The sequence below is a fragment of the Corvus moneduloides genome, chromosome 1 (genome assembly GCF_009650955.1).
Source record: "Corvus moneduloides isolate bCorMon1 chromosome 1, bCorMon1.pri, whole genome shotgun sequence".
In the NCBI taxonomy this organism is placed as follows: Eukaryota; Metazoa; Chordata; class Aves; order Passeriformes; family Corvidae; genus Corvus; species Corvus moneduloides.
In genome coordinates this window covers 66,618,642-66,643,593 of record NC_045476.1, presented here as the reverse complement: position 1 = coordinate 66,643,593, position 24,952 = coordinate 66,618,642, and the positions used below count along the sequence as shown (strand labels likewise).

General features: G+C 38.2%; 1 protein-coding gene across 1 annotated transcript in view; it reads right to left on the bottom strand.

Moving 5' to 3' along the window:
* Positions 1 to 973: 973 nt before the first annotated feature.
* Positions 974 to 24,952, bottom strand: part of DCDC2 (doublecortin domain containing 2) — a 56,153-nt gene continuing 32,174 nt past the window's right edge. Inside the window, exons 8-10 of the mRNA XM_032114079.1 lie at positions 17,089 to 17,189; positions 4,889 to 5,233; positions 974 to 3,616 (exon numbers count right to left, since the gene is read on the bottom strand). Of these exons, the coding sequence (XP_031969970.1) occupies positions 3,509 to 3,616; positions 4,889 to 5,233; positions 17,089 to 17,189 (554 nt within the window). The 3' untranslated portion in view covers positions 974 to 3,508. The remainder of the gene's footprint in view (positions 3,617 to 4,888; positions 5,234 to 17,088; positions 17,190 to 24,952) is intronic.

Below are 24,952 nucleotides of genomic sequence, written 5' to 3'. Positions count from 1 at the left end.
GTGTGAGCACACAGCAAATGCCTTCAGTTACAGCACTCACCAACATCTACAAGTTGATGGATACAAATGTGCACACACACAATAATCTACAGAGAGCAGATGGCTCCACTGTCTATTGACCATGTCCACAGCACTTCTTTTGATTAAAACTTGGATTGAAGGCTGTCAGCCACCCAAAACAAAACATCCTCGAGTGCATCCCACTCAATCATTCTGATTGCAACTACTTTAATAAACACACCTTTCCTGGAGACACTTCATTTGGTACTTAAATTTATTATCTAATGGTTGTTTTAATGTACATTTGGGGTAATCAGTCAAAATACCCAAGCAACGATCCTTTCCCTATACTTTCAAATAATCAGAATACACATACTGTTTTATTCTGCACACATGTTTATTTCACTGTACCTTAGTTGATACTCAGTGGGGATCATATTTTCCTTATTTTCACCCATTTGTTTCCACAAACTAACTTTATTTTGGCTCTGATGTCGAGGCACCAAAGCATTAATTGAAATTCAATGAAGACTGCAGTCCTATGGAATTTAAACCTATGCTTTAATGCTTTGCTGAATTAGGACTCTCAGCAGGAAGACACGTAGAAGTTTGGTAATTTTCCCAGGAGTTGCCAGTGAACAGATAAAACTCATGTGATTGCTGAGTACTGCCTGAACAGTGCACACATACCAGAACCCAGGCCTAACCTGAACCGTGACATTAAAAAACTCCCTGGGCAAGTTTAACTGTGCCATCAGGCTTACATTTATAACTATGTAACAGCTAAATTGTCAACATATTTTCTTTCATAGTTGCAATACAAAAACTACCAAAACAGGGTGGGTTTTGGTTTTTTTTAAGTTTTAGTTATGGGAGAATCCTATCAGCTGCAAAATCACTAAATTTACAAAGTCAGTAACCCAAAGACAGATTTTAAATCAAACAGGCCTTGATAAGAGAGAAAACACAGGAATAGCTGTACTAGTTCTCTTTAATAGCAAATTATCTTTAAAAATAAAAGCAAAAAAGAAAATTCTTAAAAAAACCCTCAGAATTGTTGCACATAAGCTTAATAAAATAAAATTATATAAACTTTACAAAATAATGTATTTCTCAAGTGAAACTGAGTTCAGCCATCGCACACAGCAGATCCAGACAGGAAAACTATTAGCAAGACCACCTGTATCATTCCTGTTTAATTTCTACTTTCATATCAGAATTATTTGTTAGGCATAAACTAGTTTCCCTAAATAAAAGAATCTGATACAAATTTCATGTTGTCAGTGTTGCAAGGTGAATGATAACATGGTTATATCTCTATTTCCAAAAAGTCTGATTTACTTTTCTGAAGAAATATATCCTGTCTTTCTTAGGAGAGAACAGAGGAGGAAACATTTTCAAAGTTGAATGACACTCATAGGGATTTCATGTTCCTATGAAGGAAAATGATAACCTTAGATTTCCCTAGAATTTAGTTTAATCTTTTAAATTATTCTTATTGATATCTTTAAGTCTTTTAAGCATGGAAAATACCAAATTTTTGGGGAAAGAGAAGAAATGACAGAAACTGCTGGCAGACAGAAGCTATAAACAGATACCAACAATAAAGGCACCTGTGTCATTTTACCTCACTGTCACCCACAGTTATTTTATTCATTCTGGTTTGGGCGGGTTTTTTTTTTTTGTTTGTTTGTTTGTTTTTTGGTGGGGGAGAGTTGGTTGGTTTTTACTTCTGCTTAGCTACAAATGTCTTTTTAAATCTCAGAGAAATTAAATGTATTTGAGCATAGGCTTAATTGCTGTCACAAAAAAAAGGAAACATACATACTTTGGTTAAGAGCTTGGCTAAATTAGGAGCTTATTTTGAACTGATCACAAATGCAATATTCCCTTCGCTCTTTGCCAGACAGCTCAACAGAAGCTACAGGTTTCAAAGACAATTCAGAGATGCCACAGGGCAAACTGTTCTAACCCTGTTCATATGGTTTTTAACATGATGTCTTTTATACTTACACTGCCAAAGCACAGAAATATGCTGAAGGATCTCCACATATTTCTATTACATTGGAAAAATATATTTAATAACTAGTAGAAGAAGGGAAGATGTTTGAGTTTCAGTTATGACAAGTGGTTCTTCACATTCCTTAAACAGTGCTTCAAGTTCAATTTGTTCATAAATGTAATTCTTGTCTTAATGGCATGAAATCAACAAAAATGACATTTAGTTTCTTGTAGTAATAATTTACTAGCATTAACGATAAGGAAACCCACTATTTCTTTTGTATAATTAATAAAATTATGCTCAGGGCTGTATTTCTATGAACTACAAATTACTCCCATTACTAACAAAGAAATGATAAGAGCAATGGAATCAGTGTCATTAAGAGAACTAATACTGTGGATCAATGCCTTATTCACTAATGCATATTAAGCCACAGCCTATCAGGAGACAGCCTGCTCAAAAGGATGATGACACACTTCCAACCATTAAGGCCATGCAAAGGGTTCATAAATGCAATAATTGTTCCTGACTTTTACAGAAATCTGGTAGGCTCATCCTGATGTCTCACATATTAAAATGGCTCCATCAACAGCAATGGTTTCATGGAAATCTCAGTCTGAATGCAGGCATGTTCTTTTTTATTAGTTTAGTTTTTAATTAGTAAATTAAGTTTCTCTTAGACTGAATCACAAATCCATCCAAATTCAACTTTTTGAACTAATCTACTACATACTCTTCCTTTATTTTTTGTTCATGATGACAATAATTCACTGTTAAGTGAATCAGTGCAGGACAATCAACAAAACTTTGTGTTTTAAATGGAAACTAGCTGCAGTGTTGTAGGCTGTCCACATGTATTCATAGTGCTAAATAAGTGCTAATTATGTATGCAAACACTAATAATTCTAATTAATATACTGAAAATCCACTATTTAGTAACATTAGAACTGGCCCCTCATTATAGTAAACCATTTTCTGTGGCATAAATCCATTAAGTGAGGAACGTATTCTAGTTATATCTTAATGTTATGCCTGAAAATCATACATATCATGTGGAATTTTAGAGGAAAAACTACACATATCCTAATTAAAAGGTAAAAAATAGTTTCTTTTTCTGAACAAATCGACAAAAGTTTTGACATTGAATCTGGGTGGGTGTCTTTTCCTTTTCCCGGAACAGTGTAATTTTTGTGGTTATTCTATTACTGCTAACTACCTTGTACCACAGAATAGTTCATTTATTTCTAATACTACTATAAAGTACTCTTGTATTTCCCCCCTCAAATCCTATCAGAAAAATCTCACCTTGCAAAAATAATTCTATGTTCTTCTAGTAGATATAAACGCTTGTTTTTCATTGGTCCATAGAGCATCATCATCTCACAACTCATTACGTGGGTACTCAACCTGCCTTCCTAATATAAGTTACCAATCACAAAAAATAACATGCTTTATATTTAAAGTGTTATCCTCTTTCATTTTCTGCTCATTACATTTTTCCTATGTCTATGCAACTGCTGCACAGTCATTGCTCTGGTCGTTCTTTTCACTTTCCTGTGGGCTGGTGATTGTCACCCTTGGATTTGTGGATGTTTTTTCAAGACCGGGATCAACCTCGAGAAAAGGACAGGCACTGTTAACTTTATCAGGTATCAAAGATTTCGCTTCATTTCAATACAGCATTAGCACTTCATATTAAAATTTCCACAAGGTATTCTTAATGTGAAAAATAAATGTTTTCCAATTGTGATCGTGTTAAAATTTTCATTTTTTTTTATACTTTTATGTCTTCCAAAGGAGAAAGCACTCACATTAAAGGTTCCCCCCTACACTTCTTTCATCAAGCATCCAGTTACCCACATATTCATTTAAAGTGAATGCTCACTCACTTTCTCCATTTCCATAAATAACTTCAGCTTATCTAAAATGAAAAAAAAAATTCAAATATATGAAGCACAGAATAAATTCAGAGCCCAAGAAAATGTCATGTTACTCAGCTCTCTCAACTGAAAAATATTCTTGTGTGTCATACAGAAACAGAAGAAAGCCCAGTTGCAAAAGGCAAGAAACCATTCTCAGTATCACCAGAAGCGGAGGAAGAGACTGCTTTTCAGCAGCCTGTAGGCAGGGAACGTGCAGCAATTTGCTCTGCTCCTGACACTCATGAGTCCCACTCTTCCCAGACCTGGATTCTCTCCATCGAACAAAACACTTTGTTTTCCACACTCTGTTAGCTGGTCAATTCATCTGACAGTCAGGGGAATCCTCCTTATTTATGTGGACTGCAACCCTCCATCTAAGACAACAGCATGTTACCGTGTATCCTAAATTAATAGGGTATTTGCTTTTAAACTGACTAAACCCCCTTGCTTTGAAGGGTCTTGTTCATTTCATGTATTTTTCAATTTCTAAGGAAAAGAGATGAAACTTCCACAAAGCAATGGGAAAAGCTCTTTATGAAACTCAACTTCTGTGAAAGTCAATTCATCAAAATAATGAGGCACTGTGGTGTCATGAACACACCCTTCTGCTCTGTCCTAAAAGACAAAGTAGTGTGGAATTATATAATGATTCTGCTTTTCTGGAAACTGCAAGAATTTTTTTCCTTCCTTTTTTCAAAATTCAGCATACTAAGGAAAGCAGAAGATGCAGATTCATCAAATAGTGAGAAACATCTGCTTTCTCAGTTGGAGGGCATATAATGTAATTACCGATGTAACTGATCTACACAGATGGAAAACAACTTTTCCACAAACTGAAGTTCTCATAAATGGTCTCAGGACTTTATCAGAAATTACCTACTTAGAGACTAGATGAGAAGCATAAGGCTGAGATGAATGAGATACAGAAACATAAGAAAAACATTTTGAAAGAATAAACAATCACCTGGTTCTGAATTCCAGAATTCTCTTTTATTTCTTCTTCAGGCTGAAGATCACCTTCGTAGTTCAAATGCTCCATTCCCTCACCATTTCCTTCATTGTTCTTGCCATTTAAATGGGTAAGTTCCTCTTCCTCTGCTTGGTCAATATTCTGTGTTTCTCCTGCTTCATCTTCATAATTTTCATTTAATTTCTTTTTGTTTTCTTCCACTTCAATTCCTTCTTTAACAGTTTTCCCACTTTCCTCTCCATTCACTTCTGGATATTCTTCGTCTCCTTTATATGCCTCCTCTCCCCTGTCATTTTCCTCTTCTACATTTTCTTCTTCATCTACAGTTTCTGCTGGTCTCTGGTGAAAGGAAAAGCAGAAGCATTATGAGGCATTTTAAATCAGAATGCTCCATGCAATTCTGAAATGTGATAGACATCAAATTCACAATTACATCATTACTGAGGACTAAGCATGCTAATTTGAGGTTTGTCTACATGGACAGAAAATTATGCTCCTATACTTACACCCTATAATGCCCTTTTATTCTTCATTTACAAAATGTGTTGGTGAGATTTATTTCATGGGGTTTCATCCATTTGATCACACTCAGAACAACTGGAATGAGCTAGCTTTAATTAATACAGCAACAGCTTATTCTGTTCCAGCTATTCCAGGTTCTCTGACTTTCTAGCATTTAGTACATACTTGCTTATAAAGTCCTGTCACAATAAAATATCATATGTTACTAGCCCACAAATTGTTCCCCAATAAGCATTTTACCTATGGACCAGGCCATGCCACACCCATCGGTCTTGTCTTCTTTATATATACAGAAAAGTAGTTAGAGAGATGAGGTAGACCTACTTACTACTGGTCACTTCCAAGATATCATTCCCCTTCCCAAAGATCCCTGTGTAGGGGGGCTAGTTTAGGATTTGCTGGACATTTGGCAGCAATTTTTTCCTGCACAGAATTGGACCAGCAGCCAGAAGGAAAAAGATCTTGCCTCACCTTGTAGAAGAGTTATCAGAAACTCACTATGGATAAAGCTGTTGGCAGCATCATCTCATGACAGCCTGGGAGATGGATGCACAAACTGTCTGTTTTTTGTCATTTGCCTTCCAGTTTCAGCTTTGAAGAGTCACCTGACTATTCAGTCAACCAATGCTCCCACTTGCCAAGATTACGTACATACTTGTTCTGAGGTATGAATGAAAATAAAGTAAAAAAATCCCACAGGAGTGACAAGGTGTCTGCCTCCCACCCAGCCTCATCAGACTCTAAATCTAAAGCAAACACACTGAGAGCAATAGATTATCTCTTAATCAAAACTGTTTGGAATTTTACTGTCCTCAGTAGCTCCTTTATGCAAGCAACTATCTGCTACAGAGAAGTAAGTTGTCTTCTAAAATTTTCTTTTCCTCACTAATCCTAACATTTCAAAAGAATTCTCTCATCACCTTCAACGTATTAATAAAAGCCAGTTCAGTAAGAATTTATTGAAGCCTCTTAATGAAACAGCTTGATTTTGCTTTGATCTCTAAGTAGCAACATAAGACAACTTTATTATGCCAGTTTACAATGCCACATTGGCACAGCTGCAAAAAGGACAAGTTATTGTGTTGCAATAATCCACAGAATATGAAATTACTAGGAACACTACATGGTTACATGACCAGGTAAATAATGGCTCCATAAGTGATTTTTGCAGTACAGTCATTTCTATGTGGTTTTTATTCAAGCCTTTCTGACTCACTTTCATCTAGTAACATCAAACTGGCCTTATTACCACTAAAATAAAACTTTAACAAGCCAAGTCTTTACAGAAACTTTCAAAGAAGGCACCATCCAAAGCAAACTTGATCCAACCTTGGTAACCTGCAGCACATAAAGATAGCAAAGAATCCGTAGATCCATAAATTCTCAGAAGCTACCTGCTAAGTCTTAGGCATGTTGCCTACTAATTTGCTTTCAGTCCACTAAGGAAATTAGCAGCTCTGGATTCTGACCAGAAACAGGGAGGGTTAAAAAAAAATTAAATGCACCAGACACCACTAGCTAACAATGTGTTTGGTTTTACTTAATGACACCTGCCATGACATTACACACACTAAATGAAGAGAGGATAAGGAAAGTCAACACAGACTTTCTCAGTTAACTGTTGTAGTTAGCCAAGATATTTCAATTTCCAGCAGAAGAGAATACATGCCCTTGCCTGCACAGCTTTAGTATGGTGGCTCATTCTGGACTGCAGAAGAAAGTGTGTAGGCTTTATGCCATAGTGTAAACATATGTATCCCAATGCTTTAACTGGTTTCACTGCTGTGGAGGCAGTCTTTGGCATGGAAGCACAATGGACATTTGAGGGACAGTGACTTCCTAAAGTGCTACGGTAGTGAGACTCATTTGACCTTATCTGCCTAAAATAGGTGTGGATGCAATTTTTTTAAGAGTTAAATCTGAGCAACATAGAAGATAAACACAGCAGTATTGAACTGTACCTAGAAACTCGCTGAAACAGAGCATAGAACTGGCATGAAATAACATTCACATTCCAACTAATTTAACTTGACCAATCAAGCTAAATTACAAGAAAAATAACAGAAGAAAACAAGATGAATAGAACAACTCCCATCAGTGCAAGTATAATATTTTTTATAGTAACTGAAAATTTCAAGATAGCTGAGCATATTACTAGAATGTTATTACTATTACAGACAAAAATAAAAAGCCATGTTTTCAGCTAATCATTGGAAAGCAAAATGCATTCTTCACTTAATCTCCTTTCAAGCTACACTACATAAGAATGGACTTCTCAAACAAGTTAAAAATCAACATTGATCCAGTGAAGACCTTTCACAAAGTAATTTAAAATGTAGTATGGTTCCCTCTGCATGCAGAGTCAAAGGTAGCCTTTAAAATGTGAATATGACCATTGACTGTGCACAGCAGACCTACGACAGGACTGTAGGGAGGAAACTGAAGGCCACAATCTCCCACCAAACACTACATTGCTCTTTACATAAAAAAAGTGTGATACCTTCTACTGAGATCTTATTGACCTACTCGTTATGCATAAATTAGCATTCTCTATTTTAAGTACACCTTCTTCACTGAGAAAGGGGTTTACTTAGCAAATTTTGTATTTTTCATATTTAGGGAAAGAGACTGTTTATCTGAAGATACATACAGGGAGGAAAACAGAAAAAGGGAGAAAACCAGAGGTCTTAATAGTCCAAAGCCTGTAAATGCTGCACATGCTTAACTTCACCTTCTTGAACAGTTTCAGTGCTAGCAGTGAATCTGAAATAGTGAACTAAAGCCTACATTAAAGTACTTGGTGGGTCAGGGTGTAATTTAAAGTCCCCTGGAGTCATTGGGAACCTTTTCATTGAAATTTATGCAGTTCAGCCACCCCTCCACCTACGACTGTACAAATTGCCCGTTACATATGCACCAAAGTTACCACAAACTGTGCTCTCTCAGTCAGAATAAATCAGGATAAATCAGGATTTTGCACTGAAAGCAAAACAGGTATGCTGATGGAGACCTACCTATCCTTGCAGAAATTATCAGACTCAAGTCAGCAGTGACCTTGTATACTGACGGGAAAGCAGTCACATTTCCCATCTTAGTTTTTAGCTTTTCATCACTCACCTTTTAAATAACCAAAATATTGTCAGTCAGAGCTTCCTGTATGGAATGCATTGGATGGATAGTCAAGACAGATGTGGGACTGTGCTGCTCTTCTTGTTGCTCAGAAGTCAAGAGTTCAGCCTTTGGACATTGTGTTGGCTCACAGGAAGTTGTCCCTCCCACTTGTGATTCGTGTAAAAGCTCAGGGCATCTCAAATGCAGAGAAACAGCTCTGGATGTATCTCCAGGCCTGAGTGCCTGAGGTCTATCACCTCTTTGTAACACAGCTATCATAAGGATATCAAGGATCATAACAGAGAACAAGAGGCATGTCAAAAATTCATGTTGGAAGCCACCAGCCAGTTGTAGCCCAGTGTAACTAAACATGGATACTGTAATGAACTACAGAAACCAATGTTCCTACATTACTTTAGGCCTGTCTACACACCTCAAAAAGCAACAGCACAACTTGAACTTGGACTGGAGAAGCATTCCTATTCCTTAAGGTAATTTTCACAATCAAGTGAGTTCTAGAAGAGGGAGCTTTTCCAGTCACTGTCCCAGTCCTCCTATAGCCAGAACTAATCATAATAAGGTTTGTAATTTTGTCTTTTGAATTGTTGAAAGAAAACAGGAAGTAACCTTCCTTTTTGTATTGCTGGCTGCATCTTTTAAGCAAAGGTGATGCTTTTGCAGTTTCATGGTTGAAAGCATATTAGTTAAAATAACTAGTTTTCAAACTATACCTTCATGAATGTGAGAAAAATACTTTGCTTGTCATGGACTAGCAATAAAAAGACTCACTGACAAAAGACTTGTATATGTACATTGAAAAGCACAGTCAACCAAAGGCACATGGAAAAACCAAAGCAATTCTCAGCTTCTTGCTGGAAACATGGGCCCAGCTCGCCTTCTGGAAACCTCCTGACTTAACTGACAGGTTGATGAGGAACAGAGCCAATTTCATTTTGCATTCAAGAAGTATGATTGCTTGACAGTATTTTTAATCTCAGCAAAAACAGTGTTTAAAAAAGAAAGATGTATTCTAATTACACTCATTACACTATCATTCATTAAGAGCTACATTACCAAATGCCATCATCACTCAAAAGAAGTAAGTCAGGAAATCTTCAGAAATTGAAGCATTTGGCTTCTTCTCCTCCAGGGATGCTGATGTAAACCTCTCAGAAGGTTTGTCAATGACTGATACTGAAAAGTGCAGTATCACAAATCATGTAAGGCAAAAATTATTTTGTACCATTAATATGAAACATAATTTTACTTTATTGAAGTCGTTTGGAAATGTTTACTTGGCTAATGGTCACAGCAGACAAACAATGAGGTAGACAACAAAAATCTTAATGGTCGTGAAGAGTGGCATGAATACATCTCACAAATGCAGCAACAGGAACACTTGACTTCGATTGCACCAAAGCTCTCCAGAATAGAGCTCCCCTGCTCCTACTCAGGAATGTTTTGTAGCAGCACTGCACGGATTCCAACAGCAAAACATTTTGTTCCTGAACCAGAAAGTGTTGCTAAGTGACAGCAGCCCTCTTCTCTTCCACATCATTTACAAAACCCAGACTCTTAAAAACAAGCAAATGAATAGTTAAGGTTCAACTGTCTTACACCTCCCACATAGTTCCCACATTCCCACAAAATGCACTGTTGTTCCTGAAGGCAAAAAGTCTTTATCCCTACAACATTTAAACTCTGACATTTTTTATGAGATGGGTGCATTATATTTTGGGGTTTTTTTTTACAACACATCCAGCACCTGAATTGAAAAAGTCTAATTTTTCATAACATCACAGCACCCAGAAGTCTAACTAGAATGAAAGGAAGCTAAAGAACTGGAAGTGTAGAAAAAACAGCTTTTCAAACTCCCTTCATTGGTTTCATTCTGTAGTAACTGGAAGCATACTTAATTCCTTAATCACAATACTGCCTTGATAGAGAAGCCAACATCTTTGAGCACTGCCCTCTGGGGCCCCCAGCATAAGAGGGACATAGACATCTCCTATGAAGGCAGACTCAGAGACTTGGGGGCGTTCAGTCTGGAGAACAGAAGGCTGCAGAGAGACCTTATAGCACCTTCCAGAGCCTAAAGGGGGCCTTTGTGAAATCTGGAGAGGGTTTTTTTACCAGGACATGTAGTGACAGGAGCAGGGGGAATGACTTCAAACTGACAGAGGGCAGGGTTATATTGGCTATTAGGAAGAAGTTCTTTGCTGTGAGGGTGCTGACAAACTGGAACAGGTTGCCCACAGAAGCTGTGGATGCCCCATCCTTGGAAGTGCTCCAGACCAGGATAATGAGGCTCTGAACAATCTGGTCTAGTGAAAGGTGTCCCTGCCTGTGGTGGAGGGGTTGAAATGAGATGATGTTTAAGGAACTTTTCAACCCAAACCATTCAGTGATTTTATGATCTGATCAGATCTTTACTTTTCTAATATGTACCTAAGTCAAAAATACTTTTTTCCATCTACTTCAGTGACATTTATAATTATTTTCCCCACAACATTTTGCATGTGTTCACTAAAATTTGCCTAGACTTCACTTCCTACAATACAGTATGATCTGCTGAGCATCCCTGTAGATAGTGAGAAAATTGTTAAGCATTTAAAAATAAGTCCTACTGAGACTGCAAAAATACAGAAATAATTTTTTCCAGAAAGACGTTCTTCCAAAATTCATTAAAAATGCCCTGTAAGTTAAGCAATTTGATAAACTGCCTGCTCTAAGATTGCTGAAATTTTTGAAAACAAGGTTACACAGAGGAAACTTTTTTCAAAGTAATAACAAAACTAGTTTTACAAGAGATTTGCATTTGCAGGCTTCACTCAGAAGCGAAGGCCCTTCAACTGTTGGCCACACAGGCCTCTAAAGACAAGATCAGGCATTGCTACTTCAGAAATCACAGTCACCCAATGCAGAAACCAAGGAAAGATCTCCATTCTCATTCTGAACTGCAAGGAACCAATCAGAGTAAGTTTCCCTATCTCACACAGACAAACAATAACATTAAGTGTAAATCAGTGCAGCTGAAAGAAGAACATGCAGTGGAAAATATTATCTGCTGGCTTGTCAGCACTCAAAATTCATAAGGCTTAACTTACTGCTGCATCATTTGTAGTGAAATTTGAGCATAAGAAGTTCTGCATGTGTTCTTTCCAAATGCCATTTTGAAATCCTTACTGATGTAGTGCAAAATGCTTCCTCATGAAAAGTTGTAGCCTTTTTAATCAAAGAATGCCTCTTCAAGCCATCAGCCTGCTTTAATGTTGAATGAACGTAAACTTTAACATTTTGCCTTGGGCAATAGGGAAGAGAAACATTTTATTCTGCTCATTGAGGTGAATCTTGGGTCTTTAAAGCAAAATGTATACTCCATAAAGAAAACTGCAAATGAAAGGTGCAAATTTTCTGCTACTGAAGATATACTCCAGCTCCAGCTCACCTAGGGGAGATACACAGTCTCACATCACATCACAGCCCAGGAAACGGGAAATAATGAGTGGAGAACTGCATTAATCAGTGGACATGTCTGTAAAAATGGAAAGCAAATGGATAATGAAAGAACCAAGAATGTGAACATCTACAGAAAAAACCCAAATCAGTGCCTGTTAGACGAATTTACCATCCTCTAATTTTTACAAATAAACACAAGAGAGAAGCAGATGGGATGATGAATCTGGAGGGGGAAAATAACTCAAACCAAAACCAAAACACAAACAGACTCTTTCTACATCACACCTCAACAGGCAGTATCATATATCCCATGGCAAAGTAGGCTGTCACAACAACGTGCCTGAATTCCTTATGGTATGGGGTCATGCACTGGATAACTTTGGATCTCATAACTCTCATGCTTACTCCACCTCCCAAGGGCTCAGCATGGGAGAAGAACAACCATGCTTATGGAAATGGATAAACCAGTGCAAACTTGCAGCGTTATTTCAGTATTATCATTACAAACTGCTGCTTTTGTGTTTTATAACTTACATAGAATGAAAGAAAAAGGAGTAGTTTTTTCTGAAAGCTTTAAAAGTTAGAAATGCTCCTCTTGGAGTTACTTTGAATATATTTGCATTATTACCAGCAAATTCAAAGTAACACACTTAATTACCATCTCCAGTAAGAAACTACTATTGTTTTGCTGCCTCCCTGTCAAGAACTGCAACAAAACCACCTTGTTACCTTGCTATTTGCACAATTGATTTCATAGTCTGTCATCAGTCCCCATGAATGTTGACACAGTGATGCAAACAACCAACTTGGAGTAAACTGCATGTCAAAAGAAGAAACTAATAATTTTGTATTTGGGAGCTGAAGTCTTGGTACAGAATATAGAACACAAAGGTCTGGTTTGGTTTAAGGCAAAATACTCATTTTTTTCTGCCTTGATGTTCAATTACAACTGTCAGCTAGTCTGGAGTAAAGCAAACCCTGTTCTTTTAATGTGTTTTCAGCTGGCAGACAGCATTTTACAGAGCAGGACATAAGCAAGAGTCTAGCCAGTGTAACACTAGGTTTAGTTAATGGCTAATCTGGCATTTGTTCAACTGTGTACTTCAAACAGCAAGACAGAGAAGGTGCATAAAAAGAAAAAAATATGAAGCTCTATCTTCACCACCTCATTTATGCGGCTGATGGAAATGATAGCCTATCAGAAGTGTCAGCATTCTAGTGAAAGCTGGCATGTAAATATTTATGCATTGTGCAAGATAGTCAAGCCCTGGCTGGCTGTCCTTTCCCATATTTCTAGCCATAACAGAAACTGCAGTGCAGATAAGAAAAAGCTAAAAAGCTTTATATCACAGAATTTAAAACAATTTTAAATGGTCATTAATAAGAACCCGAACATGTAAAATGCTAAATGCTTCTAAGGTTTGAGTGATCTTAGTCATCTGGGAATAAAAAAGTACTCTGTGCTACTCAGAAGAACAGGGCTTCTTGCCAGATTACCAAGGAAATTCTACATGAAGTTTTAACATGATATATAAACTATGGCTTGTGTTGCAATTAATTCTGGTGCTTTGTTTGGCTTTTATGGAAACCTGAAAATTAGATTATTCATACTGTGTGTGACTGATTTTTTAATATTTTTTTCCCCGTCAAATACACCTGATTTTTTAATATTTTTTTCCCCGTCAAATACACCTGATTCCAGTTCCTTGTCCAGATAGCAAAATCTGTTGATAGCAAGTGAAAAATATTTCCATCTGAAGAAGACGAATGGACCTTGGTACATGAGCTTAGAAGTATCCAGCAGGTTCCTAGCATTGCAAGCTTGCCAGCACATCTGATTCTCACTGGCAACTGTGTGAACAGTTCCACTGCCAAACAGAGAAGTGGTAGTAGACAGTTTTTCTCCTCCCTAGGGACAGTCACCATCCGCTGGCTGAGGCAAACTGGTGAGACACACAGCGCTACTGCCTGTGCTGTAGGTTCTCTGTGGAGAAGTAATGTGAATTGTAGTCAGCCTAAAAACTAAGGCCTGACAGCCCAATTTACACAGCCAAATGTTCTACACTACCCAGAGGAATTCTTTACACACCTTCAGAGGCCAATAAACAGGCTAATCATTTCTGAATTTGATTATTACACTGTCAAGACCAGAGCAGGATGTGCTTCGGGATGTCATGAGAAACGAAGATTAAGACAACAGCCGGCATGTTCTTCCCCAATGTCAGTGCTATCAGTATAACGCCACACATCCTAATCACCACGACACCTCACCAGGACAACCACAATTAACAGGGCTGACGAGCCCAATGGCGTTCAGCATATAAGTCTCTGAGGCTGGGGCAGGTGTGTGCTGTGAAAAGACACAGCTGTAGCATTCCTTTTATCAGGGACCATGTCCTTGTTGCCTCTGTCACCTGATTCATGTGTCTTCAAGAACAGTGTCTACAAAATAGCTGAGCAACATTCCTTACCACTAAAGTAAATAAATAATGAGAATGATCTTTCTTAGCAACAGGAGTCTAAGACAAAATCCATGTTTTTTCCAGATGGTATTGTGTCATTCTTCAAAATGCCTAGTAAGTTCATAAAACATCTATTTTCCCTCAGGTATTTTATTTTTAAAGATGAATACAAGCTAAAGGTGTATATGTCTAGTATCTTTTTACACAATACAACTAAATTGAAAAAAATCAGCCAACTAAATAGTAGGTACTATTTAGAAAGCAATTAAATAGTGTCATAAGCTCTAGCCCCTAAACTTTTTAGTTTGTTGCTGTGCTGAACTTTCTCCTGCTTGTGAATACCTCTCTTCTGCTGGGAAGGACTCAACTCTGGACAAATACTCCAGATGCAACCTCAGAGATGTTGAGTCTAGAAAGATAATCTGTGACCTTGATGTGCTGGCTGTGCTTTTATTAGCCCAGTCTGCACAGTCCACCTCCTCCCCACAGGGAGCACTGCTGACTCAATTTGCCAGCCACAGGAGCTGCATGGCCCCTTTCTGCAGCTCCTTTCTAGCCCACCTGTGTCAAGACTGTACTGAGACAGTTACTGCATTACAGGTGCCCAGTTTTGTACCTCTCTTTCTTGTTGAATTTCATGAGGCTCAAGTCACCCTATTCCTTCAAGCTGTTGAGATTGCTCTGAAAGACAGTCCTGCGTACCACCTGATAATGACAGCTGGGCCTGAATAAGGCTGTGTCCCATGCCATCATCTATGTTACCCATGAACATACTGTAATGTCTCAGATCCATTGTCAAACCCTGAGGACCATCATCTGTAAATAGGTGCCAGTTAAATCTCAACCAGCTGACCTTTTAAATCCCACCAAACCAGCCAGTTTTTCACCTACCTTTCAGCCCACAAATCCAGTCCCCACCTTCATTAAGGACACCTTCCTCCCCATATCTACCACCCTTCTTGCAATTTCTCCTACAAATACAGAAGTCTATACTGAAGGCAAGATAAAGGACAACAACTGCTCTCCCTTCCCCCACAGAGCCAGTTATTCTATCCCTGAGGCAGTGAGATTGGTCAAGTATGATCTGTCCATAGTAAATCCATGTTGGTTATTCCCAGTCACACGCACCAGTTTCCATTTCTCAACAAGCTTTGGCTCTCAGTTCCATTTCTACATATCCAGACAATGTCTCCATACTACTCTTTAGGAGTCTATCCCCTCTTCCACCACTTTTAGTGTGAGGTCAGTCCTCTGTTCAAACTGGCCTCCTGCTATGCCTGTTTGTTTCCTTGCACAGTGGGGATAGTTCTTGTGGTCTGACGAAGATCCTCTTGGAAATCAACCAGATCTCCTCAATTCCTCCACACTTCAGGGCAGCCTCACACAGGATCGTGCTGCCAGTTTTCCAACCAAGCCAAAGGCAACTCTCTTAACTTCTAGGATTTTTGTTATTTTCCATCCCCACTTTCTTCAGGGGCTTAAACTCTTACCATCTCATGGCCAGTGCGACTAAGGCTGCCACTATCACATCCCCAGCTTCTAGTTTCTATTTATTCTTGAGAAGCAAATCCAGCAGAATGCTTACCTAACCATGTCTCACACTATCTACATCAAAAACCTGTCTCCAACACACTCCAGAAATCTCCTGGATTGTTTATGCTCCATCGGGTTGCCCTGGTAATTGAAGTGTATACACACTATTATCTTTAACTCCTCCCATTTTTTACAGTCTCACATTAACCAGTCCTCAGCACTGCTGACCACCAGTAAGTCATAAAAATGCCCAAGAATTCCTGATGTTACTGGCATGAGTTTTAGCCTGAGAAACCTTTTGGATAAACTGTGATTCCTTACATCAAAGCATGGATCAGAAATATTATTTTGTGGCCAAGGTGACTGGCCCCAGGCCATCATCAATAGACACCAAAAGCACAGTGCAAGAGCTTGTGGACTGGAAACAAAGTTGAACAAGTTGGCAAATTCCTACAAACACATAAGATGAAAAAGAGAACTATTTTGTGAGCAATTCATTAGCAGAAAAAAAACCTATGTACTTTTTCAGCAAATAGTTTAAGCAGTTCTACCCTTCTTCCTTGGAATAAACTTCAATTTACCTATTCCCTGTATTATTTCAGTACACAGGAAGACAAATCAAAGCACAAAAAGGGAGATATAATCTTATGTTTAGTTATCAAGACCTATTTATTGCACATAAATCTTAGGATTAAAAAATTGGCCAATGAAGCACCATGTTGCTCCAACAGAACAAAGTGCTTTAACAAAAATCAGATAAATCCTCACCTGTTGTGGTCCAGGGCTGGAGGAATATTGCTCTATCAGTATAAAGAGACTGAAATTCAGGTGAACCTATTTGGTTGGATATAACAGTAGGGAGTCCTGATTCTCTAAGGCTCTATAAGGGCTCTCAGAGCAGTTCTGAAGCTGATGAAAAGGTAACTGACATTTGACATGCTAACACAGAAAGGAAGATTTGCTAAAGCTGCCATAAAAGAAGCAGTATCATTGAGCTTACAGTCATCCCCACAGAATTATGCTGTACACTGAGGAAAGAAAAACAACACACAATCGGTAATCCTAAAAAAAAAAGAAAAATTCCTTTATTTAAAGCACAATCACTACCTGGTCCAGTGGAACTTCCACAAGAGTATCTTCATCTTCTTGTACTTCAACAGCCCCCCACATTTCAGACCCCTCTTCTCCGGCTTTGTAAATATCTTCACCTATAATGGGAAAGATAGAGTGGAAGGAAGTGAAGTCCAATGGTGACACAGTGTGGCTCAACTACTGAACTGCACATTCAATTTCGCTTCTGAGAACAGCTTTCTGAGCTGACCCATCATTGCCCACGCAGTTCTTTCAAGGAAGTCTTCAGTCTCCCATTATTGTCAATTTGGTTTTGTTTCCTTTTAACAACAAATACTTGTACAACAAATACACCACTTGGGGAAGGGGGGAGAAAAGGCAAAGGGAACTAGATGAAGTCCTGGATTTGAAGTTCCTTCATTTCAGGCAAAGGTCCAGAGTGAATCTGAACTTAATACAGCAACATAATACTTCTGTTTCTACAGCCAAATATAGTATCCTTTAGTAATTAGTATTATTGATGCCTTAAGTTTTAACTTTCATATTTTTCAAATCCTGTACTGTTTAGTGTGTAACTCTGAAGTTTCTTGTAGCCTGTTAACTTCTGTTCTCTCATGCTAGGTAGACATAACAAAGCCTCTCCAGGCCTGCTCTCCAAGGACACCCAGACCGTCCTAGGCCCAAAAGTGTAAACCAAAAACCTCTGAGAGGGGGGCAGGCTGAGGGGAATTACAACATTAAACTGAAGCTTTAACTGGAGAATTAACCCTGATATTCAAATGAACCAAACCTATAAAAGTGTGAAGAACTCTTGACCAGTCGTCCATCTTGGGGTCCATCTTGGGGTCCATTTTGAGAATAGCCTCTGGCCCCCAGGGTGTACCTCTGAAGGCTTTTCAAATGAATACCTACCTTTATTCCCTTACTCCTGTCTAGTCTCTGGTTTTAGGTGGCCTCTCAAGGCATCATTATAACATGCATCTACCAAAAATTTCAGTCTCTGAATCAAAAACAAACATGCTGAACCAGGTCAGTTGGATTAGTTCTACTTCCCACCTCTGGGCGCCTGCAAGTAGAATTATGGCTGAAACTCCACATCTGCATTAAAAAAGTACATGCTCCTGGCCAACAAGGATTAATGGTTACATTGGTATTCAATTTTGCAAAGATTTTACACCATTTAGTTTAAGCCATTTCTTTCCCCTAAGTGTAAGTAGTAACTAGGGGTCTTTCAGTATCAGCTAATTAGGAAAGTGAAGATAGGTACATACAGAAAACAATTTCCAAGTGACACACAATCCTCTCTATTTTCCCCTGAACCAAAAACAGCCCAGAAACTAAAAGCACAGGTTACTCCAAATCATCTCTCTCCATTGATCTAGGAAAGATGAAGATGTGTCCATATCCAACATAATATGTAACTACAGTAAGAAAGAGGAAAAAATATTTCCACTGTTTCTGACTGCCTCTTAGGTCTTCACAAAAGGATCTGAACTTGGTAATATCAACTGACCACGTTAATTGATCTACATTGCTGGACGCTGTTAAATAAACAGCTTTAGTGTAGGACAGAACCATTTCGGTGGAAAAATAATGAAAAAAACCCCAAGACCTAGAGAAATCCAGAGTCCATCTGCATAAAAAGTCAACACTGACTGCTCTGGAAGTCAAGTTTCCTAGTTACTTTCTCATCACTATGAGAGTCAAGGGAAGAGTTTGCCCTAGGAACAAATTCTGAGGCACCACACCACTGCGAATGGGTGACTGGAGGGGAGGTGTCACATGGCCTAGAATTTCCCTGACAGCCACTGCCCAGAGGACCAGAAATGAAGGCCGTTCTCACAGTCTGAAACGAAGAGGCAGAAATGGGGGTGTCTGTGGCACATCACAATGAAATTCCAAAGTGGTTCCGCTGGGTGCATCTTAAGAGAGATTTCCTGATGGACAGAGCAGCTTGATCACCCAGGCATCACTCCTGCTGGAGCCTCCGCACCCTACCAAAAGATCTGTACTACTCATCCTCTGAAGGTATCCCTCTCGGAAATACCAGAGGGCTCTTAGCATCATTGGTTGGATTCTTATCCTAAACATCTCACACATCTTTTTCAAGATCTCATCTTCACACTTCACATGAAAATAATAATTTTCTTTTTTAATTTCCTTTTTCTTGGGGTTTATTAAATGTAATGCATGTGCATGTATGTTCCACTGAAACCAACTAAGGACATTCAATACTTGCTGGCAGTATGATTAATCTTAGACAATCTACCTGTATATATCTTATTACAAATCTACCTGTATATATCTTCTTTGACAAGACTTTGGGTTTTTTGACAAAATCAGCAATAAAAACATGGAGCGGTTGAGAATAACAACAAAATGCATCTGAACAGATGCTACTTGAACTTCAAATGATCAATGCACTTTAAATTTCCCATTTTTCTGAGTTCTCTAAGGGACAGAATGTCCTGTTTCTCTTACCTGGTATGATCATTGTTGCCTCTCATCACAGACATTTGAATTATAGATTTCCACCATATTCTGAGAGGAGAACGAAATGTGTTCCTTAAAAGCCACCATGAAGACTCTCCTATTTCAAGGCCTTCCCTCAAGTACGTAAGAAAATAACCTTGCCCTAGATTCCTTGGCTCACTGAACTATAAAAAGTCAACTCAGTGTCTGAAAGAACTGCATTTAATATCACCATCCTTCCATTTAGACTCTGTAATAACACCTTTGCCTTCAAGGTCCCCAAGTCTTTCAACCAAAATGGGGACAGTCTAACCTCTAGAGCTAAAAGGATTTTGGTGCAGAGGCAATTTTCATCAGGCTTTACTCCAGCAGGGCAAAAGAAGAAGTACAAGGGAGATGACTGTGTTTGCCCTGGAGGCCGAATCCATTCAAGAGCTGAGGATTCTCAATTTTAAAGCACCTCTTCTTAGAAGAGCAGATCAGCCTCAGGGCTATGCTGAACAACCCAAGGAGACAGACGTACAGTATCTTCAAAAAACTTAATCATGGAATCAGAAGGGAGCAAGAAAGAGGGAAGAAGACTGAGGGAAGACGTTTCAATAAGGAATCATATTTCTCATTTAAAAGAGAGTGCCCAAAATGGTAGTAACAGCAGCATTTCAATAAGCAAAATCTGAACTCCATGCAATTTCCTCCAAGCACTTTCTAACAGGCGTTTGCTCAGAAAGCTGGTCATGAATACAAAGATATTAGTTGAAAAGAACTCTGCACAACACTGCAGCATCTCTCAGGGATACCACTGTTCATTGTCTCTCACAGAAAGCATTCTCAAGAGAAACAGCATTCCTGTTCTTCCACAGACTGAAAATATTATTTAAGGAAAAGAGAACATTTACAACAAAAGGGAAATAAATTATTTACCTCTGCACAAACATAAGAGAATGGAAGACAAATGTCCAAAATACGTGCACAGTCGAGGAAGGAATTAAAACACTTAGGTCTGAAATGTGCCAAAACAGGTGAAAAAAACGACACTAACTGAAAAATGGGGAAGCTGAAATAACTGAACAAACAAAAAATTCCGAAGTAAATGGCAAGGAATGCAATTGGTCTTACATTAGGACACACACTTTTGTCTTTTGTCATGAAAAGTGAAAAGAAATACAAAAATTGCAAAATAATTTACATAAAATTAATTTGAATAAATGGAGCATTATGAAAAGAGCTTAAAATGTTAACATTATTAGCATTGCTACTCTACAGCCAGAAGTATTTTAGACTTTCTGCATGTGAAGTTACAAATATCTGGAGGAGGGAAGCCGAGTGAAAAGCCAGCACATTACTTGTTTGTGTGATTCTGTGTCAAGATCTTGTCAACGGGAGTTTGCAGGCCACATTAATCACAATTATCAGTGCTCTGAGTTACTTCCAAGGAAATGTTTTCAGTTGGGTAACTTTGCCTTGTATTTTATAGATAATACTTCAGAAATGCTTTTTGGTTTAGGGACAAAAAGTATGAAAAAATCTTATTGATGCAATATTTCACATCTCTGTGTCTGAATCATTAGTCAGTTTCTTCACATGTCTCTAAGGAAGAAAAAAAAAGGAAGGCATTTTAGAAAATGCCATCAATTACATGAAGAAACATTTTTTCAAGTCTTCATCCTGTATTGTTATGGGCTTATATTGCAATCTCTACTGAAGCAGAAATATGTGGTGTACCTTGATGAAAAGTCCCAGCACTTCCATTAAATGGAACTTATGACTACTCCAAACAGTTCATACAAATTTATCGATTAAACATGCTCCTCTTTTATGAGCCAACTCTGACTTTCTTGTGCCTCAGGCTACCTGAAAACTGACCACAGACAGGGCCATGGCAACACTGGGGCAGAAAAACTCTAAAAGGGGGTAAGAAAGGAAGATGTGTCTCCCTGCAGCTTTACTGATAAGTATAAACAGAGGATTTATTTCAGTTAGGTCCTTTGTTCTTCATGCCACAGCAAGTGCAGCTTCTGTCAAGAGGCCAAGCAAAATATTATTGGAAGTTTCCTCATCTTCTGTGAGGATATTTTTCCATGGTGTCCAGACAAAAAGAAGATACTGGAGTTTTTCAAGTTTTGCCAGACACTGCGTGACAATAGACTACCTTGAGCCAAAAATCAGCACTATTTTTCATATCCTAAACAGAGAGAAGTTAGGTAACCTAAACTCCTGGTAAGCTCCTGTTATTTCTGATGATTTTAAAGTAGGGTCATGCTCAGCAATTTAGGTAAAAAGGGGGAAGAAGAACCTGCAGAAGGCCAAAGAACAGATCATTTGAAAGGAGCAGCCAGCTGGAGAGAGAGAATATGCAGAGGCTGGAGGATATAGACACTGAGGGATGATAAGGGCACAGTTAGAAAAAATGTGTGGAATGAGGAACTGTATAAGAGCAAATAGAAAGATGAGGAAGTACTGGTGAAAAAAAGGAAAGCAATGGGGTCCAACATACTGACTGGAAGGCATAAAAATGGCTTTTAGGGGGTGGAAGAGTAGAATCTTGAAAGAATGAGAGGGGAAAAAAAAACAAGTCAGCAGGTACCCAAGCCAATTTAAGCTTCCTAAAGGAATCTTCCTTCAGGAAAACCTTCAAAGAGGAATGCTGTTCTACTACTACCTACCAGCAATTGAATGTCTATGTTCTGATGTTACCACACATACAGAAGTACAGCAAAAAAACAGCAACGAAAAAATGCTCATTGTTTTCAGGCAAGTATTTTTACTGATTTCTTGCTCATATTTATTCCTCCAACAAACAATACTTATTAAGGCTCTGGAGAGGGGAAAGAATTCTTATAGAATTTTTTGGTTTCAGGCTGAAGGTATGAATGAAAACTACAACCATAAGTGCTTTCCTATGGAGTTTCTTCAACAGTTGTGCTCTATCACACCTCTTCTCCAGCTCCATAATCCCACAGAGAGAAAGAGTGATGAAATCTCTGAGGGATCCAGATGGCTTAAAGCTCTGAATTCCCTGAAGTCTTGTCAGGATTACCAGGAAAGGGAACATTTGTAGCCTGGTAACAGCCCTACCAAGGAGAGGTAACTAGTGCCTCAAAAAAGCCTGCCCCAAAACTCAACCTGTCCCAAGTAAATTCAAATGATACAGTTGTTGAAACACTGGCACCTACTTCATGGCGAACCTCTACAGCTAGGAGCAATAGAACCACACAAATAGTAAGAACAAGAGAAATTTTCAGCTTAAAAAGGCAGTGAAATTACATGAGCAGTACCAGAACACTTCGTCTTTAGCAATCAGGTCCAGGGGCTATGGGTAAGAGAAAGGCAGTGTGGTCAGGTTTGGATCAGAACCTCAGAAAGGATAATGACTGGAAAACAGCGGGTGAGGTTTCTGATTTTGTACATGGCCAAGGTCTACCTCATAAAGCAAGCAGCTCGGTACTCAGCTGCTTTCACCAAAGATAGAAGGTGGTTCTGTATTCCTGCAGAGCTTTTCAGCTCTGTGACTTTGTTGAAAACGGACAAATAAAACCAATTCAATTTATGACAATGTTAAGACTGCCTAATGACTTGCACAATGACTCTTAGAAGTCAAAGATCTTCATTTTGAGAGTTACCTACTCTGTCCTGGCCCTTACCCATGCCAGCTCTTGCTGGCTTTGCAGTCCCTGAGAATTCATTTGTGTGAAAGGGATTCCGCTGCCCATTCAGGAGAATTTTCCAGCTATTTTCAAGATCTTTTATACTTCTTAATCTCCTGATAGGCACAGAACAGAGTAGTTACCAGCAAGAGCAAATTTATAAATGCCCAAAAAATTCTGTCTAGCAACATTTCACTGGTCACATTTTACTAGTTGTCTCAACCCAGAAGTGTTCAATGTATTGTGCATTCAGTTCAGTATGTAGAAAAACAAACCACGAATTGGTGCATGTAAAATCAAGCAAGCCCTGGCTAGAATGCAAAGATCATTTTCTGTTTGATGCCATTCAGTATTTCAGCTGGAATTCTTTTTCTACACTTTGATAAACAAGGTTATATGACTTTATTAAATACTAATAAAGTTATATATTAAACTAACTCATAAGAAATCCGTACTTTTTAAATAATTAAGCACGGGAATAAATGGCTTTTATATAAGCTCCTTTCTTAAACAACATTAACTGTAAAACATTTATTGCAGTGAAAATTACAAAATTTTAGAGATATTAATGCATTTCAAAATTTAAACTGATTGAAGTTTAGTAGTAGAAATTTTAAAAGTCATTGTAATAATAGTCTGCCCTGAATATTTTGTGGAAATCAGAGGCATTTAGTAACTGCAAGCCCTGTATGTAAGGAAGGAAGTCAATGTGACTATAAAAAAAATTAATGTGACTTACAACAGAGGCTGCCTCATAAAACCAGTAAGTAAAATTTAAAACAAAATATAAAAAGAAAAAAGTGGCTCATAAAATTGAATAGTTTGCTCTGATGAATAGGGAGGACATCTGTTTACGCCTGTGCACAACATAACTTTATTTCCTGGTTTTGTGTGTGGTTGTTTTGGGGTTTATTTAATTTAAAAGTATCATTGTTGTACAAGGCCCATTTCCAACAAAAAGCCACTGCCTTTGTGATAGGTTTGCATGTGTGTTCATGGCTGTGACTCCTGTCATCAAAAAGCAATGCAATTGAAAATAACCTGGTAGCAAGACACAAATGAAACTGTTGAGAATATTAAAAAAATACATCTTTTTTTTCACTTGATACTGTTACAGTCTCAAGCTTTTAAGCAATTGCTTCCTCTCTTCAGAAAATTTTGTATTTCTAATACAATTTGATGCCATTATAGAATGCTGACATCTGATGACCTCTAGAGGTTGTCCTTGTATGCAGCACTCTCCTTTACTGATAGGAAATACGGTAATGCTGGAGCAAAGGAAAAGCTGCAATAAGTCAGTCATCTTTATACATCAACAACTACAAAAACAAAGGACTGAGTGTCATAATACAAGGGCTTTTTCTTCCCTCTCCCTATTTTGGTCCTTCATCTGATTTTCTCTCCATGTTTCTAAGCATCCAATTTATTAATTGATTTAAATTAACAGATCATTAAGACTATTTGCATTTTGAAATTAAGAAAGTAGTTCTCATTCAGCCACATCTTTTTTAATTCCATGCCTGTTCCATAACTCAGCCTTCTCTTGAGTACAGCTGTGCTAGGGGCTAAACTGTCACAAAACAAATGCAAAAGCCCTGAAATGTCTGCCCTGGTCCCATCATTCCAAACTGAGCATCACTACACTTTTACACCCTCCTGCTGGGAATCAAGCAACATGCTTTCCTGATGTTAAGTGTATATAATTTTTTCCCCCATTTAACATTTTGCAAAGTATTCACTTCCCTGAAAGCAAATCCAAAGAAACTCATTGTGTGTTTGAAGAA